The sequence below is a fragment of the Sinocyclocheilus anshuiensis genome, unplaced genomic scaffold, assembly GCF_001515605.1.
Source record: "Sinocyclocheilus anshuiensis isolate Anshui unplaced genomic scaffold, SAMN03320099.WGS_v1.1 scaffold122, whole genome shotgun sequence".
Classification (NCBI taxonomy): domain Eukaryota; kingdom Metazoa; phylum Chordata; class Actinopteri; order Cypriniformes; family Cyprinidae; genus Sinocyclocheilus; species Sinocyclocheilus anshuiensis.
In genome coordinates, this window is record NW_015544153.1 from 87702 (window position 1) to 108543 (window position 20842).

Genomic DNA, 20842 nt, shown 5'->3' on the forward strand with positions numbered 1-20842 from the left:
AAATTTATATATATATATATATATATATATATATATTGTGGTTCGAATTAGGTGAGTTGTGGGACTTAAATTAATAGACATATAGGGCTTCATAATGTGTGGAACACTTAGAAATGTATGAATGTCATTGCATTAAATTACAAAATATCAACCCAAGGGAAATATTTTAAAGAACGATAGCACATTTTTCAAGCTTTTCACAAAAGTTAGTTCTGAGAAAAGAAAAGAAATGCAATTTGTTTTAGTATTCTAATGCAATGCCATTTTAAATGTGTCTTAAAGAGAAAATTCACCTAAACATTTAAATTCTGTTATCATTTACTCCCAATCATGTGTATCCGTACCTGCATGACTTTTTTTTTTCTTCTGAAATGCAGGTTTGGAAGGACATAGATTAAATAAAACCCCTTTAAGTTTCCAAATAACACGGGAACGTTTTTCCTGTGCCCGTGCTTGAGGTTGCATAAAATCCATGGGAAACAGACATGTATTTTACTTTAATAGCTCCTAGGACATTAAATCTTAATAGTCTGTTTAATTCAATGCAACCTCAAACAATGCCCTTAGGAAGGCACTTATAGGCCCGGTTTCACAAACGGGGCTTAGCTTAAGCCAGGAATAGGCATTAGTTAAATTAAGATATTTAAGCAACTTTTACAAAAATGCCTTAGAAGTAAATATTACAGGTGTGCATCTTGACACAGTACAACGACACTGACGTATTTTAAGATATGTCAGAGCAAGATATTTTCAGTTGAGACAGCTCAAACATGCATTTTAGTCTGGGACTAGCTTAAGCCTTGTCTGTGAAACCGGGGGGTTAATATTGTATATTCCTTTGTTGTTGACTTGTCATGATATAATGCATACATACCACTGTGTGTATATGTTCATGCAGGCACATAAGCATTACAAACCAAGTTCAATTTATTACACACTTTTTCCAAGAGTTGTCAGGCTGTGTATCTCTGGTGTGTGTGTGTGATAAGAGAGTAATATTACGGGGATTACCATGAGATGGTAGGCCCTGGGGCTGGTGGATGAGGGTGCGGGGGAGGAGGGGCTGTTTCCTGGCTGTAGCCCTTGTTTGTCTGCCTGACCTGGCAGCACAAGGGGCAGATCCTGCTTGGATACAACCCTGATCCCACGCCTGTCTGAAGCTGTTAGCCAGCCGCTCTGTTCGGCTAACTGGGTTTAGCGCGTCTGGGCATAGGGAGGGGTGTGGGCTGAGGCCGCCGCATGCTTTGTGCTTTAAGCAGGGGTGAATGCTGTTATGGCTTATGACTCTGGTCTTATTCATCCTGCCATTTCTTTCTTATCAGTCAGAGCTGAACACTGTCTGTCCAGTCGTTCATATCACTTTTTTTTTGCTCGCTCCTACCCAAATATGCATGCACTTAACTGTTTTAAGTTGTTTATTGGCTGTTTATTTAGAAAACTTACTTTGAGCTTTAGTCATAGGCTGAGAGTGAAAAGGTCTAGGGTAACTTTCTACCTCCTGACCTTCCTATAGATGCCTTGTGTTGAAAAGCAAAGCCCTGGTAATTCCCTAATAGGTTTAACTATTTATTTAAAGCTGATGAGAATTCTGTGTGCACGCTATTGTTGTCTTTCTGTAATTTGATCAGTAAAATCCTGGGCGAGAAGTTGATGTTGTGTGCTGTGATGCTGTATTAGCACACGTCCCTCCATAGTCTCAATCTGGAGATTACAAATAAACCAGCAGTATTCTTTTTAAACATTCTGTAAAGCTTTCACAGCTCAATTGCTGTTTTTAAAGGCCTGTTTTTATTTTTCAATTGGTGGATTGAGAGGTAGTTTGGGAAGTCTGTTACAGCCTTTCTGTGTGTTGTTTCTGTCCTGGATACAAAGTGAATCCATGGGCAAACTATGAGAGAGAGAGAGATCAAAGATAGAACTTGCAGTGAGCAGTCTGTTTCTTTTATTTGTTATTTTTTTGCATTGTAAAACATTTAGCCTGCTAAAATTCAAATCTTAATGTTGGTTGCTGCCTTTTTAAGTAAAATCAAAGTGATGCAAAAGTGACAATCTACAAAGAAAAGTTTATTGCACTTTGTGACCACTTTAAATTTAACTGGTATGAGTAAACTGGCAAATTATTACATTTTAAATATGTGCACTGCATACACAATATCATAATGGTGAATATATATATATATATATATATATATATATATATATATATATTTATAGACTTCTTATATACCTATCTGTATATCATGCTGATAGTATTTAAAAATCTGTAAATTATGTCCATAGTACTGCCTTATCTGTATATTTATTGTACATTTGTAACATATTGTAGACACTGTATATCCTGTACTTACTGCTTATTGCACTTCTGGTTAGATGCTAACTGCAATTCGTTGCCTTGTACCTTACATGTGCAATGACAATAAAGTTGAATCTAATCATCTAATCTAATATATATATATATATATATATATATATATATATGTAGGCTATATGTATATTACAGTGAACAAAAATGATCAATAAATTGAGTATTCATAATGTTCCAGGTCTTTGTGATATGAAGAAAGCCATACTCGGTGAAACTGTTCTGCTTACAATATTTAGTATAGGTATTTAACCTCCACCTCTCCACCCTTTCCTTCCTAATCCTTTTGCTCTTAAGACCCCAAAATCAGTGGAAGCTATTATGTAAGCCACTTTGCCTTATCTGATATCACACAATGTATATTCCATATAAGGTCACAAGCCTGTTACATCCTTTTTGTTTTTCATTGAAGGACAGCAGGACTCTTTATGACAGCTCATATAGTGAAATATCACAAATCTAGGTTAGATATTGTTTTTCTCCTCTTTTTAAAAACTTTCCTCCTTGTTTAACTTTATATATTTAATTTTTGTGTGATTTATTCTGAGATTGTGGTGTTTAGTCAGGTTAATCAGGTATGTCTTTAAATACAGGTTCTAAAATATACAAATCCATCCGTCCAAAATGAATGTAACGCTGATTTTCTGACCTCGCATTCTTTGTTAGTGAGGGGAGAACCGTCACCCAATCGATCGTCATGAGGCGGCCCGTGTCGTCACTCTGCCCGCTCTATAAAACTCCCCCCGACTCACTCACCTGTTAGACAAACACCTCTGTAATCTACAGCTGAGCGCACGCTTATTTTGGTATTGTCAATATTTTTACAGCCTGTTTAGTGGGCAAATTGAAGGAATTTTAAAATTTTGACAGCCCTAAAAGTTTTAAAAGACGATTTTTATGAATCTTGCAAGTTTTGCATATTTCACGGGCATGTGCAACATGACGGCAGAGTCCCAGCACTCACCAGCCAGTCCAGTGGTGGTGTCTCCCAACGTGAGCCTGGACTCCCCGATTCCTCTTTCTCCACCAGCGTTGAACCACCAAGCTCGAACCAAGGACGGTGTTCTCATCAAAGCCGAGCCCCGGGGCAGCAGTCCAAATACAGACAGGGAGGAAGGGGTTTCATTGGGTCAAACAGAGGAACATCTGCCCGCCACTGGCAGCCGGCGGAGGAAAAGGCCAGTGCCGCGAGGTAAACCTCCCTACAGTTACATCGCACTTATAGCAATGGCCATCGCCAATTCACCTGAGAGAAAACTCACTCTAGGCGGCATCTATAAGTTCATCATGGAACGCTTTCCTTTTTACCGCGAGAATTCCAAGAAGTGGCAGAATTCCATACGGCATAACCTCACCCTCAACGACTGTTTTGTGAAGATCCCGCGAGAGTCCGGTAGGCCCGGCAAAGGAAACTACTGGACGCTCGACCCTGCCGCTGAGGACATGTTCGACAACGGGAGCTTCTTGCGACGGAGGAAGCGCTTCAAGCGGACTGATGTTAGCACATATCCTGGGTACATGCAAAGCTCGAGCGCTTTCACGCCCACACCTATGGGTAGACAGGCCTACCCCAATACTTTGTACCCGGGTGTAACGTCTGGCTACCGGACTCAGTTGGCTGGTTCCCCGCACCTGGCGATGCTGCATCACTATCAGGCATCGGCCGGGGTCACGCAGGGCCAGCCCAGGATGTTCAGCATCGATAACATTATTAGTCAGCAGACTGTGATGCAAAGTGGAGGAGATCTCAACCCGCAGTCTCTCGGCCTGGGTGTTGGAGACTTGGGTGCCATGACCGCCAGCTGTACCGTATCCACCTCAGACCCAACCTGCTTTCAGACACAACCGATAAATCCCACGAGCAACATGCTGAACAGGAACACTGGACATCTTGCTTCAAACATGACAACCAGCTACGCGTACCCCTCCTCGGCTTCGCCTACTCACCTGTCCGGGGTCACGCAGTCCAGCTTCTCACCCGGAGGTTCACAGGTGGACTGTTCGGGAAACAGGATTTCGCTGCCGCCTGTGCGTTCTGGGTCGTGCGCAGATCATACAGACCCACTTTTAGGTCTCTCCGGACCGTCAATGAACTCATACAATAATTCATATATGAGACAAGCCAAGTTTGCCTCTGGAATGGAGCGATACATGTGAAAACATGTGAAAATGGCCCCGAGATTGAGTTCTTGTTATGTAACAAAAGTTGTGTACCGTGTGTCAGAATTAACCAGTTGTATTGTATAAAATGAATAATTACAGTTCTGTTATTGATATGTAGTCTGAAACATTTCTTTGACTATATATCAGAGGACAAACCCCCTGAACAATGTAAATATTTTAAGCAAATAAATGTTTTTGTGTAATAATTTTTCGTTTGTTCTCTATTTGAACTAACTCGTTCAGAACAAATTGATTCAATAATACATAACAATAATACGTACCATCTTGCAACTTGAGTGTTTCCATTATATAATTAATAGTCTGTATTTAAATCATTTAAGTTATTTAACATTGGACACTATGTTTATATATATATATATATATATATCCAGTATTAACTCTTTTTTTTTTAGTAATACATTTGATTAAAAAGTTCGGTCAGTTGCCCCCCCCTCCATGTTAGACACTTGCGCCTACAAAATAATAGGCTATGTTAAACAAAATATTTATGCACTTTATTTTTTCTTCAGTCACAAAGTCCACATATTTTTCTGGTGAGGGAGCGACATCGACTGGTTATTGGAATAAATATATAGCCTAAATAAATACAAATAAAATATTAATATAAATAAAACCAAGATTTAGAGCATTTCACATAAAATCCACTAGATGTCAGTCGCCACCAAGTTAAGACCATGACTGGGTTTCCCAATATCCTAAGAACGTTTAAACGCATGGTTGTCTATGTAGCACGTAGAAAACGTTTTATCACATAGACAAAATGACACTTCTTAATTGACAAAGCATTTTTTTTCATCACTGCAAAGTCATATTATTTCCGGGAATAAAATATTTTGTTAAAATAGCTTTTAAAACAATACTCCGCAGTAGGCTACTCTCTTTTGAACGTATGTTTTCAATTGTGTGTATACGTTTTCAAAGGAGCACAAATGTAGGCTACATTTGAGCATTTTGTTTATTTATTGAGCATCTATTTTTGAAACTGTGTCATCAAAATTGTAATTACTTTTTTCCTTTTTAAATTCAGAATGAATAAATTCAGTTTTTTTGATTATTATCGAATGCTCAGCCCCTTTGCCCATATCCCTTTCCATGCTTGGAGGTCATTTCAAGCTCTTTTCATATTGGAGAGACAAACTCTCGTTTGGCCCTTAGTTCGGTAGGCTGCTTTTGCAACTCTTAACGATGCACTTAATTTCTTCTAATTGACATGCAATACTGGTTTGACAAGATGGCGTTAAAATTGTTTTTTAAAATGTCCGACTTCATTAATAAGAGCCTGATGTGACTAATTATTGAGAAACCCAGCCCATGTCGTTGTGGTCCTCCGACGGTTTGCAAAACGATTTAATTACCACGACATTTTATTTAGGAATAATAAGGGTTAAGGGCCACAATACTGGTTTTCGCAACAACAACAAAACACTTATTTTTTATTTATTTTATTTTATTTATTTATTATTATTATTATTTTTAATTATTTGTTTGGTTACGAGTTGAAGCGCAATTCTTTTGTCGTTTGCATGGGATGCACCGTAGAACCGCTAGGTGGCAGTAATGTGGTTAAAAATGTTACAGAATTACAGTACGCTTTACAGAGACCTTTTATACTGTGTCAGCCATCAACACATCAACTGGTGAGCCCACTTAAAAGCGGAAGAAAGGATGAAAAAGGGAAGGGGAAGCCTATTTGTCAGTTTAGGCCAAAAACCGACTGTGATTATCTGGTTCTTTTTTCAGAGTGTCGCCTGTGGTTTGCACTATGACATTTATGATGTGCAGGGGCCTTAAACATGCACGACACTTATTTTTTTGGTCTGTTGAGACAGAAAAGAGTGTGATTTAAAGTTTTTTTTTCACTCGAGCGCTGTATAGAGACTGAATTACATAATGCATTGAAAAAAAATCCTAAATATAGGATACCCTAAATTTAGAAAATATTTTGAACTATTGAATTTATAAATCAAATATCTTATTTGATGAGACAGAAGAACTGCATGAGGTGCTAACTTGACCTCTGAGTTTGGGCTCCCACAGGCAGCTGTTCTGTAGTGTCATTGCTCTGTCTCCGCCATCGTTCCCACAAGCAGTTCATGAACTACAATTTTGACCTTGTTTACTACTTGCCTTTCTTTTATAACGTCGACATTTTTATATCTCAAATGCTTAGCAATTAACTCCTTTTAAGCTATTAAGACTACAGACTAAACTACAGTCTAGCAAGAGATTAAACTAAAATAATTTTAATTACCGAAATGTCTGTTTTTATGTGTACTTTAAATTTCTAGTTTAATAGCAGAAATTACGCATGTTTAGCCTATATGGAATAGAAATTCTTATGGGAAACGGAATATAAGAGAAAATATGGTCACAAAGCAAGCGGAGCATGAAATTGGGCATATCCTGTGGAACAATTTTGAATCCGACTGAGTCACAGACTGGGTCTTGGAGTTTGTATACGAGTAATGAGCATAATGAAAAATGAATTCGCATAGCTTGTCATCTATAAGCAATGACGAATTCAAACAGGTTGCATAGAGTATATATATGTGCTTTTTATACTTTAGGAGAATATTTACATAGTATCTATAAACGGATGTGTTTGGAATTCCTGATAGAGGAAAAAAATAAAAAACATTGAGAGGTGAATAACGGCACGAAAAAACTAACCTTCGTAGAGCTTGAACGCACGAGATCTTGTACAAAACGCAAATTTCGTTGTTGTTATATTTATAGACAAGTTAATGTTATTTTCATGCCAAACAAAATAAATGTTGTTAAAACAGTCCATGCACCTGCCGAGTTCTAGAATAACGTATTGATTCCTGCTGTTCTGCATTGGTAATACAATGCAAATGAATACAAGGATATTAACAAATATTGTGAAATATTTCAATATGTGCAGTGAAATAAATTGTGGCCTCTATATGCTAAATTGAAGATTAACTTTGACTAATCCTGGATAATATTAAAATAATTCGTCCCTAATCGTGCCATGCTATTTTGTAAATAATCACTGTTGCTTTGTGACTAAAATTTCATGTAACCTATTATTTGATGTGTCAGTTTATTTGGAATTTTGATTTAAATCTTTTTGAAGGAAACGATTTTATTGGCTACTATTTGGTAGAAATGTATTTGTTTGTTTCTGCCTCTTTGTTAGCCAATGGAATAAAAAAATCGATCTGATGATTTAATGCAAAAAAATGCCAGTGCTTTTCTTTCTTTCTATTGTTTATTTGCTATATCATTAACTTATTATATTAAAGTAACCTATCTATTAATATCTATTCATTATTTATTTGGATGATATCTTATTGATATTTGGCTGATTATTTTAAGCAACATTAGAAAACAATTAATCATTTAGTGTAGTAAGTTGTGCTATTATTTGTTTTATGCGTTGCCAGTTTATTTGTTGTCACGTCTTTGAAAAATCCTCAGTTTTATTGAAGTTAAATCGTACGGGATTTTACCTGTTTTATAGCCTGTACAGACTTTGTATTTTATCAGTATTATTTTTGTAATTTGTCACAAATGTCAGTTAAATATGCACATTAAGGGGAGTTGATAACACTTGCTGTTTTCTCCCCTCTGCTGCTTTCCTCGGCTCTAAACTTCCCGTAGTTCCTGGTTACTGACATGGTGATCACGTGATTATGGTGCCTGGATAAATAGTTTTTGGAAGCCGCGCGGGGGTATACTTGCAGGCTCATTCACGCACAGCGCTGCGACTGTACACGATAACAAATGCTCGAATAATTAAAACTGAAAACGTTAGTAAATGCATGGTCCTAATGCTATTCGTATGATCCAAAAGTTCATATTGCATATGGACCAACTACGCTCCATGAAAAGGAAAAATCGAGGTCTTAACCGAGTGTCCAGTTAGACTTTGAAAGCGCTCTGAGCTCTGGACGATTTTAGTGTTATGCGAGTCCGGTGTGATTCTTTCGAGTGTTTTTTCGTTTCTTAATGTACATTTTCTATGCGGCTCCCGGACGTGAAGAAAACATATTCTTGGCTTCAGGGGGACGGGAGTTTTGTAGTTCCAGAACGCACAAGTGACTGAGAGGACACACTGCTTGTGTTGGGTGCTACACGAGACTGGACACGGAACGCGAGAGAGGAAGACAAAAAGACTCTCCAAGGATGACTCTGGGGACGGACATGTCGGACAGTTCTGCTCTGTCCGACGACGTGGACATTGATGTCGTTGGCGGGGATATTGTAGAGGGCAAATATCTTCACCACCATCATAGTTTTCACTTGGACAATGACTCAGATGACAATCTATCCCAGAATGCGGGGGAGGGCGCAATCTCTCCGGGCCAAAGCAGCTTGGACTGTCCAGCTGACCGGGTCGGGCCACGGGATGACAACAGAACCGGTGCGTTAAGTGGGGATAAACCAGTGAAAAATGCTTTGGTGAAACCCCCTTATTCTTATATAGCCCTGATAACCATGGGTATCCTGCAGAACCCGAAGAAACGTTTGACTCTCAGCGAGATCTGCGAGTTCATCAGCAACAGGTTCCCATATTACAGGGAGAAATTCCCCGCGTGGCAAAACTCTATCCGTCACAACTTGTCTCTAAATGACTGCTTCGTCAAAATACCCCGTGAACCCGGTAACCCGGGCAAAGGCAATTACTGGACCCTCGACCCAGAGTCCGCCGACATGTTTGACAATGGGAGTTTTCTGCGCAGAAGGAAGCGCTTCAAAAGACACCAGACCAACGAGATCCTCAGGGACGCGGGGGGATTTCTACCTGGCTTTGGCTACGGACCGTACGGTTACAATTACGGCCTACAGCTGCAAAATTTCCACGCGCATCACCCCTATCACCTACACCACCCTGGAGGCGCGTTCCCGTTCCAAAACGCACCTTGTGCTCTCCCCGCGACTTCCTCGATATTCTCCACGCCACACAGCTTCCCTTCGTTTTTAGGTACTGAGCTGAGAAAGCCTTTCTATCCTCAACTCAGCCCGACTCTTCCTAGTCTGGCGCCTCTCAAAACGGACACTAATGGTCCAAGTCGGCCTTCCTTCTCTATTGACAATATAATTGGTGCGGCTAGCTCACCAGCTTCGCCGTACACCACACAAACGGGTGGACAGGCTCAGATCTTGGCCATGCTGACTCCCACGCTTGCTTCGGCCACGAACCACTTGAATCTAACGCAGGAAGCGATGCTTCAGCTAGGCACACAGACTTTCTCGAGCAAAACGTCAAGCCTTAACAATTGCCATTTCTAGAGTGGCAGCAAATAGAAAGTGCAGCAGTCCAGTTTAATATGGTTGTTTCGTCATTTGCTAAGGTAGGATTTACACGTTTGCAAGATTAAAATGCCGCCCGTTTCATGTTTCTGAATGATTAAAAAAAGGCTAATTAAGTATATTTATGAACTGTAAATATGTAAGATTATGGAGAGAGAAAGAGGCTGAAGAGAGGAAATTAAGATCATGTAAAAGTAAGCTAAGATTTCACCTTTGGACAGCCAGTGGAACTTTTTCCGTTTTGTCCAGAAAGTCAGTATAGTAATAGTTTGTACTCATTGCCATGGAATTTCCTCTTTTGGCTGACTTAAATGAAGATTTGTTTTAATTATTTTATTGTTTTGTATATTTTGTGAGTTTGTGAAAAGCACTGTCAATACCGAGACTTAAACCTCAGGATTTACTTGTTTTGAAAGCACATGGCCAGAGACAATATAGGGGCTGTAAATAGATTACATAGGTTAACGTCCCACTTCCCCTAGTTCTCTCAACAGAAGTGTTCTGGTGAATTTTATTCTTATTTTATTTCTGTTGATAGATGATTATGTGGTTCTTGGTGTAAATCGCATTACCTCTTTCTGTCTGACTCTTGTTAATACATATTTCATTATTCCATTGAAAAATGATCTGTGAAAAGAATGTTGTTATATGTAAAGAGATGTCCATAGGTCATTGTTTGTTGTAATGGCAAGACAATAAATGTTTGTGAATTCTGAAGATGTTTTCGTTAACTTATTTTCGCTTTAGTCTTCAAACAGGCCTATATCAACCTACAGCATAACAGAGTTATCTAACGTTTATTCACAAAATATAATGTTTGAAGTTCAAACAACTGTGAGTTAAGAAAACAAATGATTTTAACCACATTGTTTTTGGTTTAGTGTAATCATTTTCACCAGTGTACACCTATAATACTAGACCAAAAAATACTTCAAATTCAAAGAGCAATAATATGATTACATTGTTAAAATGTTAGTTTAATGTTTGCTGCCACACTATATTTTTATTAAGGCTTTAGGTTAAATAGATTAGGCCTAAAAAAAAAAAAAAAAGAAAGAAAGAAATCATAGTGTGTGACGTTTTCACACCAGTATTTAGTACGTTGAAGGCCCAAGGCACATGTCTCCTCTTGTGTGGCGCTTTGAGCCATGATAATTGACCAGTTTCTGGCAAACGACAAAGAGCTAAAGCAATGGGAACATCAGCGCTTGAAAGCCTATAATTGAATGTGAGGGTTATACATGGATACCCACGAAGTCTTTTGAGGATTCGTTGCTAATTTGTGGTAGCATTTTTTTTCATCTGGAATCTAATCCACAATAATGCAGCTTTTTGCCCATTTGTTGATGTTGTCACTGAAGACCTTGTCCCCAAGGCCTGAATGGGCACCCAGCAAGTGGTCCCTAGCGAGACAAGCCACACACATTTGCTTCTGAAAGGCGATCGTCTTAAAAGACTCTCGGCTGTCCGCTTTCACATCATCTGTGTTGTCTTGAGACGTGTACAAAAGAAGCAGCGGGAATTCACCGTAGTGCGAAAAACAGACTGATGAATCCATTTCAGAGTTGGCCGAACACACGGTACTGTTCAGAAGGTGGTATAAAAAAGCTGCCTTTACTTACCTGGTTCGTGCGCAAATGGGTAAATTTGCTTCGTGGGGTGTTTTTGACAACTAGTTGTCAGGCATAAAGGAAGGGTCGACTCACATTCACCATATTTTTCTCTCTTCTTCAGCTCAGCAAATCCCTTTGAAGCGAATGCAAACATCTCGGTTGTTGGATGTAGGCTATTAATTCAAAACGTCGAATATTTTGTCATCTAAAAAACAGACTAAAATATTGTTCTCATATTTCATGAGAACAAAAGTGGACCAAACTAATAGTTAAACCGTATTTTCCAAGCACTCCTGGACCACCAGCCAAATACTGCGCGTGAAATTGAAGTTTTTTTTGTCTGTCATAATAGTAATATAATATCAACATACAGTCATATAAACTTATTTTTTTGAATATAAAGGCATACAGTTTTTTTAATTTTAAGTTAATTACTGAATTATTGAGGATTAAGGTAAATTAAAATCAACTAAAATACTCAGAAATGTGATGCTTTGTCTAATGAATAATTAAGCCAAGGGTATTATAATAATAGATTTGATTATTTTATTAGCCTCTTTTATTATTATTATTATAAAAAATAGGTTGACTTTAGTTTGGGACATCAGGATGACTTAAGGGCAGAGGTCATGTGCGTCTCTAGCATACACAGGTAAAAAGACTGGGGAGGAAGAACGATAAATGTATTGCTGGTTGGAGGTGATAGAGAGCAGCAGAGAGGAAGGGACATTATTACACAATAGTGTACTTTTGATCTGTACTTACAGCGAATAAATCTGTTCTCGCAGCCCATGAATGAAATAAGCAGAAAAATCTAAAAGCGCTTGCTTACATGTGGTCGTGTTTACGCCTATGTCATAATTTACAGTTAATTAATTTGTGGTGATTAGTTAAGTTTCAGAAAGATGGTCTCTTGATTAAAGGAGGCGAAATGCGAGATAGGCTTTAATGTAAAAAGGACGTTCATCTTCTTTCTTGACGTCCAGTATTTTTCAGTCTTGTTTTGTCTCACCATGAGAAATCATATCGCTCTCCTTTAATCGGATCGAAAGTGTAAATCATGGGTTACGGCCTTAAATCCCACTAATTGCCCGTTCATTTCGCTTTCATTTTTTTTTCCTGTGAAGCGCGTTAGTTACACCATGAGGGGACCACCTACGACTTCGAATGGAGCAAAGCATATCTTATCTCTTCTATTACTGTCATTTTAAAAGGGATATCTCTAAAACAACTCCGTATTTGCTTCTGGCCTGGTGTTTTATATGTTCTCTACATTTTGCGACGTTGTCAGCTTTCCTTGTCTGCTTTGTTGCACGGGCTCTTTATCCAAATTACGGGGCTCACACTTGCATGCAGTGATCCCCCCCCCCATTTAAGTGTGCTGTTAATTATAAAATTTACATTAACCTTTACTGATACTATCCGATCATTATTTCGCTAAAATATATGTATAGCCTATATGTAAGCCTACGCATAATCATTGATTTTGGTTTAATTTATAATTTTATAATTTTACACAAGGCCTATATTTTAAAGTATTTAGGCCTAATGTAGATAATTTTAGTTAATGTCTGCTTATATTCATCTTTTTATGCATACAGGAACAATAATTTTCATCTTTTAGCAGGCTTTTGCTGTAGCAGGCGCATTTAATATCTTTTCATTTTAGAAACGGCTTTCATTGGACGCGTGAAATGCATCATTCAGTATACATTAGCAATATGTTTTATCTCTTCAGCATAAATTGCATTTATTATAAATTGTGTTGTATATTAATTATTTTTCTTTTTTACATTTAATGAAAAATGTAGCCCTATTATTGTTTAATTTATGGGTAATTCAAAGAATTTACATATGGCACTGTTTTACTTTTTGGGGGGGGGGTGTCGCTGACAATGATTTGTTATTCTTCTGTCATAATTAGGCTGTTTAATATGCTATGGTTTGGGCTATACGTTTGGAAGTGGGAGTGGCAGTATTCTTTTCTGAAAATTAATTTTCTTGCGTGTACATTTTTATTAAAAATGAATTTAAAGAGTTTCACGTATTATTTCAAAATGATTATTAGGCCTGTTATTAAATTGTAGCTGTTGTTGTTTTTGGCTTGTGTCGAACAACACTCCACTGTGTGTCTAGTATTAGAGAGGATCTTGTTACAAGACCATAGCTTGTAAATCTATTTTAGTTCCATAGTTATAATTAGAAAATTATGTAAAGCGTCTGAGATGCATATTACCTTAGATGAACTGGGGCCCCTGCTGCAAGAACTAGGCTACACGGTGCAAGAACTGTACAATTTTTATTTTTTAAACCAGATGTCTGGTCCAAACTTCTTCTTTTTAATGCGTATTAACGTTATCTCATATTGTTTTTTTGTTTTTTATTTTGATTGTGTAAAATTGGTGTCAGTCGTCCAAAATAATGAAACCTGTTGATGCTATCAGGAGCAACCTGCACAAGTCAGTATTAGCCTAGATGTTTTATTACAGATATAACGTGGCTTAATAATTGGTGCTTTGTAATTGTCCTAATCACAATTATCATTGGGATCCACAATAAACTTTGTTGTTGCGTCTTTAAACTTTGCTACACTCTCTCTCTCTCTCTCTCTCTAAAATAGGCTACTCTTTCATTTAAAGCGGTGAAATAAACAGATGATGGGAGCTCTAATCCTCATTGTGAAGGAATGCCGTCGGCCGAGTCCCCTGACACCCTGGCATGAAGCAGAGATGTACGGCCACAATAAATTAGGCCCAGCATCTCCCCCTCCATGTTTTTCTTGCGCACCGAGGAACCCTCCGCTTAATTAATTTAGAATGTGTAAATAAAGCAGAGATACAGGTCTCCCCTCTTCTCTGGAAACAAAATATTAACTTTGGAAGTGTTCGCACCATCGACTTCGACTCACTGGGACTCACTGAAGGACACCTGCAGTTGGCCTGCCATCCCACACACAGAGAAACACACGGGCATCACCGAGATGAGCGATTACTGATGAAAATTCTAAAATCTGTTCTGTCATCAGATGAGCACAATAGCTTCTTTATATGACCCAAAAATGACCGCTCGACAAAAGTGATGTATGGCCCGTTTAATGACGGTATCCATGGCAACATGCCCAACTTATTCTCCCGTGCGTCTTCTCTGTTTGCCAGAAAACAGTAACACACACTCCTCCAAGATGTGACCGGGATATCACCGAATAGGAGCCTGGCTTAGTGAAGGTTTAGTGTTAGCGTTATGGAAGCCCGAGGGGTTAACTTGTGACCCAAAAACTCTTAGTTTGAGGGAGAGGGGTAGCTGTCGTCTGTCCGCGAGCATGCTCCCGTTATCCGGTCAGGATACCACTACCACACACACACGCACACACGAAAAAAAGGCTATATTTACTTTTTTCTACTTATTCACGTATTTTGCTTTACGCAATCCGGTGAATGGCACACCTCTCAAAATGACTTTCTTCACAGGCATAATAATAATAGGGTTTGCTTTTAGTAAGAATTAAACAAACTCCAACACTTTTCCAATTTAGAAAATGACATTTAAATATGGGGTGCAACAAGGGTAGTTATTTTTCAATTTAGCTAGTCCCGAGAACCTATCAGCGACAGACCGAGAAAAATCTTAAGTGAAATGTGGGGATGTACAGTCGCCTCATATAACGGCATAACATTTCACATAGTCTCCCTCTTGCACTCTAGAAGACAAATTTTCCCTCAGTGTGAAATGTTGAGGTCTGTCGAAACAAAATAATGATCTTTTGGTTTTCAGGACTAATCCAAACACGTTTCTCAACGGAGAGGCATGCATACGTTTTCATCTTGAAATTAAAACTTAATTCCCGTGTCACTTTTAACGGCTCTATTTTCCACAGTAAAAGAAATGAGATACATGTCTATTCCAAAGCCAGGTGAAAGAGAAACTTTGTCAGTGTATGCATTCATATCTTCGTAAACCGAAGACTGTTTTCGGAAAGAATGGGAAAGTCCCGCGATAAAAATGAAGTTTACTATCCAGAGTGAAATGCGATCAGAGAGAGGTCGCGGGGCCAAACTTTTTAAGACTAATGTTTATTTAGAGAAGTGAGCGCTGTCTATGAGCCTCCCGCGCTCGCTCTCCTCGAGCCCAGCGCTAATGTCTTTAGCAGAGCTGACCGGACCACCGCGCGCGCGAGCCTCTCCTGGCTACTGACACTGTGGCGGGAACCCCTTGAGGAGACTTGTGTATCAAAAAGCGAGACGGACAAATCACAATATTTGGGTTCAACACATTTATTATTTTGAAATTTTAACCGTTACTCAAATGGTCTTGTTTCAGAACCAATTGACCCCGTTGCCTCGATGTTTTTTGATAACAGATAAAAGCCTTCGTGTTTTGTATTACTGTGTATGTGCGTTATTTGTAAGGAGATGGAGGCTCCATCGAACTCTGTTTTCTTACTGTTTGTAAAATTGAATTAGATACGGTTAGGAATCTGACCTCGTAGCAGACCCGCACATATTTCCAACTCCCAGGTTCGTCGTGTTTTGGGGTGTTTTGTTTGTTCAGCTGGAATGGCCATCAAACAGCCAGTCCATGCTTTCCGCGTCGAACTCCCTCTCCGCTCTTGCCTCGCTCCCTCCTGAGACTGTTGTCCCGTCTCACGCTCCCCCGGCCGCGCCTCACCACCAACACGGATCCTAGGGAGGATAATCTGCCCTGGAGGAACACCTTCTAACACACATTTAAACATTTATGATGCTTTCCTTAAGAAAAAACATTCATAACACCAGATCTGCAGTAACTCTGGCAGTTCATAATGGGATAGGGTGTGCTTAACGACTTGAACTATTAATTATTTGGGTATTTTTAAAAGATCAGAAATGAATAGAGAAAGATATTTCTTAATCACATTAACCAGTACACATTTTTGTATTTGTAAGAGCTAAGGTATTAAAAAAAAAAAAAAAATATATATTCTGTGCCTCTACTAACTTATAGTATTGGCTGTATGTTGCAGCAACAACATGTTGCTTACAGTTTAAGTGTTAGTGCATTAAAACTATTGGACAGGTGCCACACCACTGAGACAAGGCCATTGAGAACACAGATTCACAATGGCTGGGGAGCAACACATACCAAAGAACATACTCAAGTGAAGAGGCGGCGGGCAGCGATCGTATGATGAAGCCTCTCTGCACTTCACTCTCTTAGTACTACCTTTATGGGACCCTGTCATGGCAGAGCCCCCTGCCTCCCTGATATGAGCCAGCATACGGGCACAATAGCCTTGAGTTCACCAGGTGACTCGAAACACTTAATGTTCCACCGTTCTCAAGCACCTTTCCCCAACCCCACTCTGTATGGTGGTGTGAGGTAATGAGAGTTTGTGTGTACGTGTGTGTGTGTCTAAACAATACCAGATAATCCATTGCCAGATAATCCGGATTTGTTGCACCTAGTGTTTAACATATGGACAAATGTCTAAATGTGTCCTATCCAGTGATTCATTGTTTCGAGATGCTGCCGTGTTCCTTGCACCACTACTAATTTTTAAATGAACTGGATTGTTGTGTGCTATCTGAATGGATTTACTGTCATTATGCTCACATTTGTAGATCTGTGTGCAGGAGAGGAAATGAGAAGGGGAAACTATTTGCACATTTTGGAATGAAGTCTTTCCCTCTGCTCCTGTTGGTCATCCCTCTTCTACACCCCGGCCAGCCAAAGTGAATCCACAGATGAAATGTTCTGGCACAAGTGAAAAGAGTTCTTTATATAAATTTAAAAAAACAATTAACAAACATGCTGAATTAAAAAAAAAAAAAATCGAATAAATAAATCAATTTTTTTAATATATATGATAAATGAAATAAATGTACATGCATTATTAAATCTGATTAATAGCCTATTTACAAATTCCTTTTTTTCTGACCACTACACAATTTATTAATTAGACATTCAAATATTAGGTTTTATTAATATTACTTTAGCTTAGGGACCAATTCTCAATATTAATTTGTTGCTTGTTAGCATGTATATTACTAGCAAATTGGCTGTTTATTAGTACTTATAAAGCAGATATTAATGCCTTATTGTACATTACCATATATTACCATAAAATATGGCAATACATTACCATATTTAAGATCCCTTAATGCTACCCCAAAATTTGGCATTTATTGAGGCAAAAGTCGTAGTTAACAGTTAGATAATGAGGATTGGTCCCCAAACTAAAGTGTGACCAAATATGAATATTTATATTCAATTCAATTCAATTCAATTCAAATTTATTTGTATATCGCTTTTCACTATACAAATTGTTGCAAAGCAACTTTACAGAAAATTCAGTTTCTACAATACATTTAGTAGTAGCTTATCAGTGTCAGTTAATGTACATATGGCAGAAATGTACGGAAAAATCAATTAAAGACGTAATCAAACAGAAGATGAACACTATTAACAGCAATTATTATATGATGCAATCAAACTTATAGCAAAATTTGGTAGTTCTGTATGAACACTATTAACAGCAATGATTATATGTTGCAATCAAACTTGTAGCAAAAGTTCGTAGTTTATGCTGTTTCAGGGTTGGCATCATCTGAAGGGTTTGCATCATCTCTTCTCAGGTGTTCGGTCATCTCAGGTCTTTGTAAGGGCTGGATCCAGACTGAATCCAGTATATATATATATATATATATATATATAATATATATATAACTAACATATAGATTATAAATAATTTACTTTATACACAGTCATAAGTACTCATACAACCATTCTAAATTATTTATTTGCGAATGATTTATTTGACTGTTAGCTTACCTTTTTCAGAGAAATATAAAAGCATGTAAAAGCTTAGTCTTTATTACATCAACACTATTTAAATGTTGTCATTGTTATAGGAAGCAGGATGTGATTGAGTGCACACATGTGCTAATATTAGTTTAATAGAAAGCAGACCATGCATTTCTGTCTCCCCGATTGTTCCCTTGAGAACATATGTGTGAGAGTTGTTGACCCTCTGAGGTTTGATTTTGTCTGTTTGTTAACAAAGCTGACAGGTATGAGGCCATCATGCGCAACATGGAATCACGCTTACTCTCACAAAAATACTTTTTCCTGTGTCAGCAAACACCACAGGAGCTGTGAAGCACCCTTATTACTTCAGCAACTCACTGCCATTTTCAATTTCTCACAACGAATGGAGAGAGGAGGTGGAGACTACTTATCACTCCTAGAGAGAGTTTCTAAGGTAGTAACCCTGCTTTAGTGGTTTTAGTCCTAAATACTGCTTCTAATACCTTAATCCTTTAAGAGAGGACTGTGTGTGTGCATGCACATGTGTAGTTGTATTCCCCTTAGCCTTGTGTTGCCTTTAGAGAACCTTTCCTAGGACTATTTTTTAGTCTTGAAGCACCATGTTATGGAGGAACAAGTCTTTTGTGGCGTACGTGTGGGTTTCTTCATGTGCATATATATATATATATATATGTGTGTGTGTGTGTGTGTGTGTGTGCGTGTGTGTGTGGTGCGGCCACACAGGGCTAAAGGTTCTGAAGAGGGTTGTGGTTTTCAGCCCCCAAGTTCAAAGCTGAGGAGGGCTGAAAAGATGATGAGACCTCTCTAATGCGCCTTATTTAAAAAATGTTAGGAATAAAGAAATAAAAGCTGGCCAGAAACAATGGCCGTCCTCCCTGAGAGGCTGCAGCAGCGGAGGTGAAGTGCCCTGAGATTGCGGAGCAGAGGCTCAAACAGAGAAGCATCTGGCAGTACAGGGTCTGCGCATAATCTGCCCTAATGATTAATGTCCTCTAGTAATTTTACTAAGGATTTCTCCTCTCTTTTTCTGTCATGAATGCATTGTGAGAGACCTCAGAGAAAGTATGCCTCTCTGTGTATGTGCATGTTGCCGGCAGAGAAAGTGACAGAGGTGAGGTTAAGTGGGCTGTTTAGATGTAACAGATGCTGAGTGAGTGAGAGAGAGGAGAATGAAAGGACATCGCAGGGCTGAGGGAGGAAAAAGCTCTATTCTATTAAAAATAATTTCACAGGATATCTCCTTATCCTATGGCTGCCTATGCTTTTAAACCAGAAGTGTTGGAGAAATACAGCTTATATAGAGGCACAAAATCAATAATGTCTCAAATAAAAATAAAACTATCTGATGCCAACTATCTTCCTACTCTAATAGAACCTTCCGCTATTTTTGTTCCATATCACCTTCTTTTATTTCCGGGTCATATTTTGGAGTAGGGCAGGAAGTTTTTCCTGGGTATTTATGTGTCGAGAGGATGTGCCGTGCAGCACGAGGGAGGCCGACAGGGTGGCAGACCCCTGTGTGAGTAGCATGACGGGAGGGAAGAGGAAGTGTGTATCCACCAGTGTTTGTCTTCCCCTGCGGTCCTGCCCGGCTCTGTCACAGACCATTGTGGCCTGGGCAGATTGATGGGCAGCAGTGGCAGGAAGCTGAAATCTGGGAAAGAAAAACCCTTAAGCAGGTAACAGATATGCTGCTCCATCCTCGTGACTTCTTTCTTCTTGTCATGCATATATTATTTTCAGTACAGCTCTCAAGATTCAAATTGTTTTGTTAGCATGGTTAATAAGTGCCAAAGCATAGTAAAATAAACATACAAGCACATTTTTACAGATATACACCAATTAAAAAAAAAGAAGCATGTAGGAATAAAGCAACATGTTTTGTTTGCACACAGCCAAATTTGAGCTTGCTAAGGTTTTCCTAGTAGGCATGTCATTTTGTCCTTTATCTGGTGGAAATTATTTTAAATATAAAATATAAATATTTTAAACTATAACATTGTACAAATATTATTACATAAAAAAACTATTTTAAATTTTACTTTATTTTAAAATGTAATTTATCCCTGCAATGGCAAAGCTGAATTTTCAGCATCCATTAATCCAGTCTTCAGTATCACATGATCCTTCAGAAATTATTCTAATATGCTGATTTGGTGCTCAAGAAAAAATTCTTATTATCATAATTGTTGAAAGCTCAATCATTGTTGTGATGCTCAATCTTTTTTGTGGATACCATGATACATTTTTTTTCAGGATTTTGATAAATAGAAAGTTCAAAAGAACAGCATTGATTTGAAACAGAAATCTTTCGTAACATTATAAATATGTTTATTGTCACTTTTGATTAATTTAGTATTTCAGTATTAATTTAGTATTTATTTCTTTAAAAAAAAATAAAAAGACTGACCCCAAACTTTTGAACAGTAGTATACATGCACCACTTTTTTTTTTTTTTGGTGGTTTTACAGTGTAATGTCATTAGTATAAATACATCTACTCCAGACAAAATGATATTTGCCAACAAAAACTGTTGAAGTTCCACATTAATTGGGAATTTTTCAGTTTCTTGTCTACCATCAGCCATGATGCTCAACCT

General features: G+C 38.3%; 2 protein-coding genes across 2 annotated transcripts; both read left to right on the forward strand.

Annotated features, from left to right (window-relative positions):
* The first annotated feature begins 3104 nt into the window (after positions 1 to 3104).
* LOC107695226 (forkhead box protein E4-like) lies at positions 3105 to 4679 on the forward strand. Its single transcript, XM_016495043.1, has one exon. It carries the CDS (start codon positions 3260 to 3262, stop codon positions 4517 to 4519), a length of 1260 nt encoding a protein of 419 aa, XP_016350529.1. The 5' UTR covers positions 3105 to 3259; the 3' UTR covers positions 4520 to 4679.
* A 3637-nt stretch (positions 4680 to 8316) lies between these two features.
* On the forward strand, positions 8317 to 10488 carry LOC107695227 (forkhead box protein D2-like). The gene has a single exon (XM_016495044.1). The coding sequence runs from the start codon at positions 8699 to 8701 to the stop codon at positions 9803 to 9805; it is 1107 nt and encodes a 368-aa protein (XP_016350530.1). The 5' UTR covers positions 8317 to 8698; the 3' UTR covers positions 9806 to 10488.
* The last annotated feature ends 10354 nt before the right edge of the window (positions 10489 to 20842 follow it).